The 9,057-nt window shown below is 35.3% G+C and overlaps 1 protein-coding gene across 1 annotated transcript; it reads right to left on the bottom strand.

Moving 5' to 3' along the window:
* Positions 1-3,791: 3,791 nt before the first annotated feature.
* Positions 3,792-7,412, bottom strand: LOC129300420 (pentatricopeptide repeat-containing protein At2g15820, chloroplastic-like). The gene is made up of 2 exons (XM_054938989.1): positions 6,721-7,412; positions 3,792-5,970 (listed from the first exon to the last, which is right to left on the bottom strand). Exons 1-2 carry the CDS (start codon positions 7,318-7,320, stop codon positions 4,117-4,119), a joined length of 2,454 nt encoding a protein of 817 aa, XP_054794964.1. The 5' UTR covers positions 7,321-7,412; the 3' UTR covers positions 3,792-4,116.
* Between the last annotated feature and the right edge of the window lie 1,645 nt (positions 7,413-9,057).

Genomic DNA, 9,057 nt, shown 5'->3' with positions numbered 1-9,057 from the left:
ATGGGTGTGTTTGTGAATGGTTATGTGTTGTTTTGTTGTTTGAAAAAATTATAAATTATTGAAAATAAATACTGTATATACTTGTTTGAAATTATTGCCAAGTGGGTTAAAAATTTATTTTTGTTTATCATGATGAGATATTATTGTTCGGATATATTCCTGTTTGGATATTTGAATGATGCATGACTTGTCAGGGTATTTTAATGTATGGTGTTAATGGAAATTTCTGTTCGGTTAATTATTACCACGTGGTAAGCCCTCATTGGACCCAATGAGTGGCGTGTCGCTTGGTCCAACTCACCTTTGGCCGGGTGATTTGGCGTCCGAGCATGGTAAAAGGAGGATATAAGGTGCAGTCATGCAATTAAATACTTGTTCGGTTTGTTTGAAAATATTGTTCGGTTAAATGTTTTGTGTGCCCACTTAGCAATCGCATGATTAGTTACATCCGCATGCATCATTACATATTAATTTTTGGTTACTGGGACTTTTAAGTCTCATTCCCCGTGGTTAATATTTTTACAGGAGCGAATCCGGCCGAGAAAGCACCAGAGGTGTAATTATGGTGTATGAGACACCATCTTTTACGTTGCCTCTCATTTTGTATTATGCAATGTATCTTGTGCCAACCTAGGACATTTCTTATTTTGACAACATGTAAACTCTAATCCTTTTTATTAAATGCATTTATATGACCAAGAGGATTATGTTTGTCCCTCTTGATTCATGACCTGATTTAAATATCATGCCATGAGGATCCTGTCCGTCCCTCATAGTTCTAATTGCTTTTTTTTAGATATTTTAAGACCTGTGGTATATTGTCTTGGATGTATCATGGTAGAAATTTTTCTACCATGATAAGGGAATGATAAGGGTTCAATGAAAAAAAAATAATTTGTTGAATTAATAATTTGTGAAAAATCGATTTGTAAATTTGAGGGTGTTACAAGGCTTAAATGCTATCCAAACAAGTTTATAGTATGTTATATAACTTGTTTCATTAAAAATTATGTGAATGGTGTTGATAAAATGTGTATGTGTATGGGTCTTGACCTAATGGTGAGGCTTAGCCCTATTTGTATGAGTCAAATATATTTGTAATTTTTGACTATATGATAGGGCTTAGCTCCATATGTGAAAGTCAAAGGTGTGAAAGTAGAACAAGTGTGGGTATGTATATGTGAATGCATATGATACCTTATATAAAACCACAAGTGTAATGTGGCATTAAAAGATTAAAATAAGTATTTAATGTTATATATGTGTTATAATGTGTTAATCAAGTGTATTTGGTCCTTTAAAACTTAGTTTAAGGCTTAAAGTCATCTAATAAGACAAGGGGTGAGAATTGAACACACTTAAGGTGCCAAATTTTAAAAGAAAATTGTCTTTTTACACCTCAGTGTTCAATTTAAGATTAGACTGTTAGGTCAAGTCTAAACTTATCTCATTAGATAGATTATGTTATAAGCTTTGAGTGAATGCTTGAATCACTCCAATCGGATGTCAAGTGTAAAAATGGTGCGCGATAAAAGTTTATATCAAAAATATGCTGTGACAACAGAATTTGATACATGCACTACAGCGCGTATTGTGCAAACCACGATGCATGGCCTACTTTTGGAGAAAATTAGTTATTGATTCTTTGAGTCATGGGATTGTCGCTTACACTTCCGTTAGCCCTTTTATTTGAATATATTTTCTACGAAGCTGGAATCTTGCATTTTAAAAATAAATTAAAGGATGTATCTCTAATATTGTATTGTAATATGTTTATGGATTGGTAAAGTCCGAATGAAATGGGAGACTTTACACCTTCCCATCCGAGGAGCACATAAGTGAATTTTACATCAAATATACATGTTGCTAGCACGTTCTGTGTCGAGAATTCCTTCCTACCACAATATTTAAGAGCATCTAAAGAAGAGATCTTAACTCATGCATGCGTTCTATCAATAACACCAACACAATCCTTAAAATATGGGAAGAACTTCTTTTCTTTTTCAATTTAAGGACGGATGGTTAAGTCATTAGGTTGAATAAGAAATTTTTTTTCTAATTCAATGATACTTGTCAAAACTTGATGAAAATGATGACTAATTGTCTCACCAAAACACTTAAACCAAAAATTAATTTCATGATTTTTTGCATTATGTGTTGATATATATAGAGCTTTTGCAATCATCTATTCCATATTTGACCATCACGCAGGTTGTACGCCAATGTCTCTTTCGAGCATAACATAAAATTACAAGAAAGTTTTAAGAGTCATTCTAAATTTCTAATGATATTTCGAGTAGATGAGCAATTACTAATTCGACTTATTATTTCATCACGCACCATTTCTCTCTTGCCACTCAAATTGTAACTTATTTTTTTGGAACAAATATCACTTGCATATACTTTCATAAGGACACAAACAACAAGAGCTAATACTTTTCGATGCAATTCAAATCAATATTGCATTAGTAAAAGATATTTAGATTCCTTAATGCAAATTAATAAACAAGCCATAGTTATCACAAATAAGAGCAAAAGATTCAGTTCCACAAGCAGATAACAAGCACAATTAAAAAAGAACTAGAAAAGAATAATCAATAAATTTTTTATATACTACACGCTTGGCCAATATCCATGAGCCAAAGAAGAACAAGGGCATAGTTTAAACTGAACCAAAATATAATATGAATATGATAGAGATCAGTAAGAAGTATAATCAAGAAAAAAGATAGAGTTTTTTAAGTCCCTCTAACAAAGTAAATCAACATCACAAAGAAAAAAAGCATAAAGTATGGAAGTCACAAAATAATTACATAAGTTGTATCACAAAATAATAATAATAATAATAATTAGATAGGAGAAAAATCAAAAGAGAAAAAACATAAGTATATCAAATAGCACAAAGTCACGTAAGGTGCACAAGAAGAAAAGTCAAACAGGAGAAAAATCAAACGAGAAAAAGCAAAAGTTGGAGTCCATTGTTCACATTGAATTAGAAAGCAAGAAGCAACTGAGGAGCCATGTTGGGCTTCTTATCAAATACAAAGGACGAAGACCATGAACCTCAGAACAGGGTCTAAAGAGAAAGAAAAGAAAGCTTAAGTTTATGATTGAGTAGCAGAGAGATTATAGAGAGGCCAAAGCAAAAAGTAGGTTGAAAAGCAACGAATCACATGCCAAATCAAATACGATGAACAAAGAAATGCCATATCCATATTCATATCAAAGCACAAATCAGAAGAGGGTGAGAGGAGCAAAGGAGAACTCACCATGTTTGAAGGGACAACGCATGGCAAGAGCTCCAAAGACAAGACACACGAGCAAAAATGAGGATCAAGAGAAATAAAGAGCTAGTCACTCATCATATTTTATTTTCTTTTAAGTGCGGGATTGGAATATAACAAAAATTATGAAAATAAATTAGTCAAATAAAATTAACTCTTCTTCAACAAACTTCAATTTGGAGAGAGCCAAAATAAGAGGATGCTCCTCTCCCCTCCAAAATTCCTTGACCAAATAAAGGGATAGGAACCCCTTCCCTCTAAGACCTTCCAACCAAACACACCCTAAAGGATGCATTTTTTCTATACCATCAAATACTATTTTATGAAGAAAACAAGCAAAAGCATCATCGCAGCAAAGATGATTCCATTACCATACCTCTTGTATGCATGATTTTGTCAGAGCAATGTACATGACTTGACAGGAACTGTGTCGACTCATATTTCAGATTGTTTTGTGTCGTTACTTGATGCAAACTAAACTTCCCATCATAGGATAAGTCCACGGCAAAGAATAAATAATATCAACTCAATTGAAATAATAATAGCCAGACAGCCAGTACTTATAATTTCTTTACATAGATCAATTGGATAATGTAGTCGCTCTCAAATTTCTATACAAATCTATATACAAAAAAGATAACATTACATGTGGTAACATAAATTGTCAAGAAATCTTTCATTTAACTACCCTAGCAGTTCTTCAAAATAATACCTAAAAATGGAGGGAAAAAAACTATGTTCTGGATACAAGAGAGCAACCATAATCTGAACAGGCAACCTCCTCGAAAATAAACTCTTCTAGTTTCAACAAAGCAGAATCATCATCTTAGTTTCACCCTCTTTCGTCAGTGTCCAAGTCACTACTAAAGTTAATGTTTTCAGTTTCTGCAGAATCACTCCCCAATGTCTGATCACCTGCTTTAACAAAATCTTTTATGTCCTCTAAAATATAAGGTTCTACCAGTTTCCAAAACCAAGCGGCATTACTTCCCAGAATACCAATCCAAAATGTCCTGCCTTTCCTCTTTACTTTGCAATCTATGGACATAGCTTTAAACTTAATGACTATCTTCTCAACACCCTCGCGGCTTCCTCTTATCTTTAGTAGAATATCTCCTGATGACCTTCGTTGGCCCCCATACATGTACCAGTATGCCAGAACACATGGTGACAGCCACCTATGGATTAGTTTTGGAATCGAGGGTTGACCTTGTGACCAAAACTGATCCACATAGAAGCCAAAACAAGAGCTTGCAATTGTAGAAAACCTATCTGGTATGTTTTCAGCATCATCACTTGGCTTACAGGAAGGATGCAGCCACTCATAGAACTGGCCATGTATATGACTCTTCAAGAGATGGTGGCAGCTAGAAATCCCATTGAAATCAAAATGGACAATGTGATTCTTCCTTTGTTCATCTGAATCAATCTGCAAACCACCTAAAAGTAGCCCCATTAATATTTCTCTCTGCTCCTTGCTTAGCTTCAGGCTTGTTGGTTTTTTGACAATTTTCCTGCTCAATCTTAGAGTATGCTCAAGCTTCTCCATTGATGAGGCTTCAATATCATACTTTTTCTGGCACATCAAATCATATATTTTCTCAGCTTTTACATGATTTCCAGAAGAAAGGTAACCACTCAAGATGATGTTGCACGATTGAGGATCAACACCAATAGCAACATCACTGATCATTTGGTTAAAGATATCCTCAGCCTTGTCAAGGTTGCCGACCTTCACCAAAGAATCCAAGTATATACTGTAAATGGCATGATTAGGACGGCATTTCTCTAGGGATTGATAAAATACCATCTCCAACTTATCATGTAAGTTCAATTTGAAATACATGTTCAGTAAATTGACGTATGATGGTGTGAGGGGCTTCAGACCACTCCATAAAAAATCTGCCATTATTGATTCTGCTTGTTCAGTTTCATAATATTTGCACAATATCTGTATTATCTTATTATATGCTGCAACACTTGTGTCCCCTAGTTGCTCCTGCATCTTCCTGAATATCTCCAAGGACTTCATATGTTTCCCAACCTTCGAGTAGACTTCCATCAAGTGAATAAAAGCTAGTGATGGGGGATCACTTTCAGACTGGAGAAGTTTGAGCCAAGTCTTTTCTGCTTCCTCCACCTCCCCCTCGCTTGCACAAGCCCTCAATACAGATAGAAGCACCTCTCTACCCTCATCAATTCCAGCCTGTAGCATCTCTTCCCTCAATACTGCTATTCTTTCTTTATCTATGGTATCCTGATAACTATGTAGCCAAATTAGGCCACCATAAATATCTTTATGTATGTTAAGACCAGTTGTAACCAAATTATGGTATACAAATTCTGCTTGTTTAAGATAATGCTTTGATGAGACCCCTGGTTTGCTAAGAAGAGCTTTGAAGAGGGAATTATGCAAGCTAAGGCGTGGCTGATAACCTCCTAACTGAATCATTTGATTATAAATTGTGCATGCCTCCTCCAAACAGCCCTGAACGGGTGCACTAAGATAAGCAACAATTAATATATGAAAGGTCGACTCACTTGGAACACGGCCTTGATTAATTATGTCATCAAATATCTCACGACACTTTGAAAACTTACGCTCCTTACCCATGTAATCTGCTAGCTTGGTAGCAAGAGCAAAATCAAATCGATACCAATGTTGCTGCATCATCCATTTGTATACCTTTAACAAAGACAAAAAGAGCAAAAGAGAAATTGTCAAGCATAAACAAATTGAAGCTTACAGTAAAGTGTATAGAATTCTCTCATAAGTACTCAAATAGGGGAATAATGATAGCCAAAACTAGGCACTAACAAGACATCAACAAGCAACACACATCCTGGGAAGTCTAGCTTTGATGATAAAGTTAAGTTACAGATAAATGAATTCCAAGATGGATTATAGTTGCGCATTATAGCAAAGGGGATGCTTTATAACATTTAGAGCCTAATACTTACTACAACCATAATAAGGAATGGATTCGCATTTTATCATACTTCCGTCAACTATCATTCCCAGAAGACACAGTACGCATTTCACCCGATATCTACTAAAGCCACAAAACGAAGACAATAAATTTGCATTTTGCTAACCTTCCATAAACTATCATTCCTAAAAGACATCGTAAGCATTTTACCAGTTGTTCTGCTGCTTTGTAATCCAATTCTTTTTTGTTTTTGAGAAAATACAATCAAATTCTTACTACAGGGAATTGTGGAAAAATTATCTCTTAAGTATTGGAATTTATATGAGGAAAACCCAGTGTTTCTAAATGAAATATTTGGCGAATATACTTAAATGTATCGACAGCTCCATTTTCATTGGCTTCCCTCCTCCTCCTCCTCCTCTCTCTCTCTCTCTCTCTCTCTCTCTCTCTCTCTCTCTCTCTCACAATTCTGGACTTGAGCCAAAACGGTGAAGAGTTAGGCTTACCCTAAAACCAGTCTCATTCTCGCGAATCCGCATGCAATGCACCACAACATAAGTGGCATCATCTTGCCTCATCCATTTCTTTTGCCCATTCAGTATTCGAACCAATGTCCCTGCCTTGTGCGCTGGCAATTCCTTACACAACCATGCCAGCCTGGCTCTCCGCCACTGCTCCGGCAGCTCGCTCAAATCCTTCACCTCCAAGTCAGGGGTCGACAGGTGCTTCAAGTCGGTTGCAGCAGAACACTTGTCGAAATCGAAAACTTCAATTTCTCTCAAAGTGGAAAAATCACAGGCTTGCTCAGAAGTAGATTGCGTCGATTCGTTCACCGACTGCTCGACGCTGGACGCGGGCAGCCAGGAAAAGCGACGCAATTTGACAACGGAATGAGAGGATAGCGTCGAGGAAGGTATGAAGAAGCGGCGGTGGAGGTGGCAATGGTGGCGGTAGGAGTGGGCGAATGCAGAGGAAGGAGAAGCACGCATGAAGAAGAGGTTGAAATTAGGATTGGGTTTAGAGGGTAGAGTGGAGACAAAGGAGAACGAGCGAGTGAAGGGTGAAAGCGGAAGCTCTTGAGCTATACTCTGGAGCTGGAAGAGCATGTCTCTTTCCGGGCGTCTTACAGGGTTACAACACAAGTCTTTGAGGGTGAAGCTGTGTCGCAACAAGCCGGAGCAACGAGGACTCTGACCGAGTTACGGATTTAGGGGAATCTCTAACCCTGACCGAGTTACAGACTTTGTCGTGTGATCTCCGGCGGGAAATCTTATCGGCCTGAGGCCCAATTGATTGGGTCGTTTGACAAAAACTCCTTCAGCCTGAAGAAGCAGGTCCATGATGCCGTAATTTGGGCCCATTTTTGTTGCATTCATTTCCAAAAGGAAGTCCATCCATAAACGAGTGGTTGGTTAATTGGATTTTAAAACCAAAAAAATGTTATGAAATTAAGGAACTAAAAAATAAAAAGATTTGGAGAAGAAGTAGAGACAAGAGAATGAGAGAATTTTTTACTGATTATTGTATCTTTTAATACAAATAACATACCTTATTTATAGGCATGATCTTACACCTCAAATGTTACACAAATAATAAAGGTAAATAAAGAATAATTAGCTCTCACAATTGCGGGAGTTTCATGAAAAAGGATGAAAATGAAGAGGTGAAGAAGAAGGACATTCACTCTCCTTTAATATTTATAACACTCCCTTTGAATGTATATTATATAAAAATGTACCTCATTGAAAAATTTAATTAGAAAAAACTCTGTGGGAAAAAACCCAATAGAAGAAAAGAATACATAATTTATTTATATGTTATTCAATGTTGCCTCATTAAAGACCTTGTTAGGAAAACCTAGTGAGAAAAAAAATCTTAAATAAGGGAAAAAGAGTGCAATGCATATCAACTCCCCCTCTTGACAACATCAATTAATATCTCTAAGTTTGCAAAGTCCAATATCATAAACAAACATTTCAAATATTTTAGAAAAAATATAACTTTAAGTCCCTATATTTTGCTCAAGTTTTGTTATTAGTCTCTGTACTTTTTTGTATGTTTTTGGTCCCAGTACTTTTATTTTTCATTATTTTATATCACTTTATGAATAAATATAGGAACCTTGAAGGGACTTAAAACAACAAAAAAATAAAGTATAAGGACTAAAATTATTAAAAAAATATAGGAACTAATAGTAAAATATGAGTAAAGTATAGAGACTTAAAGTTATATTTTTCTAATATTTTAACAGGAAGTGACTTGGTGAACATGTTAGCTAGATTTTCTTTAGAATAAATTTTCTAGATATTAATTTCACCATTCTTTTAAAGATCATGAGTGAATTTTTTTTTGGTTAATTTGTTTCGTTCTATTTTTTTAATGTACCCTTCTTTCAAATGGGCAATACAAACAACATTATCTTTGTATATGATCATCAAGATTATTTTGTTAGAAGACAACTCACAAATAGTTCGTGTGTGATAAATTGATAATTTTAACCATACACGTTCTTAACTTGTTTCATATATAGCTAGAATTTCTACATAATTATGATGTGGTTAATATTGTTTGTTTCATAGATAGCCATGAAATGGTTGTACCACGACATGTGAACAAATGGTTTGTTTGTGATCTACCAACAGGAGGATCAAACAAAAATCCAACATCTACGTAACAAACAAGGTTAGCTTTAGGTACTTAGAATAAAATAATCCCATGTTCATAGTACCTCTAAGGTAACAAAAAATGTGATTAACTCTAATACCTTTGTATTGGTGAAGAACTATATCTTGCTAATAAGTTGACAACAAATGAGATATTACGTTACATGTGACTAGCAAGAA

This window comes from Prosopis cineraria, unplaced genomic scaffold, assembly GCF_029017545.1.
Source record: "Prosopis cineraria cultivar Desert tree isolate PC_DT_omini unplaced genomic scaffold, ASM2901754v1 PC1580, whole genome shotgun sequence".
Taxonomy (NCBI): domain Eukaryota; kingdom Viridiplantae; phylum Streptophyta; class Magnoliopsida; order Fabales; family Fabaceae; genus Prosopis; species Prosopis cineraria.
This window is presented reverse-complemented; position numbering and strand designations above follow the sequence as displayed.

Coding starts and splice junctions, on each gene's coding strand:
- LOC129300420 (XM_054938989.1), bottom strand. CDS start 7,320: ATGCTCTTCCAGCTCCAGAGTATAGCTCAAGAGCTTCCGCTTTCACCC. Junction 5,971..6,720: donor AGAATGAGACTGGTTTTAGG/GTAAGCCTAACT, acceptor TCTTTGTTAAAG/GTATACAAATGGATGATGCA.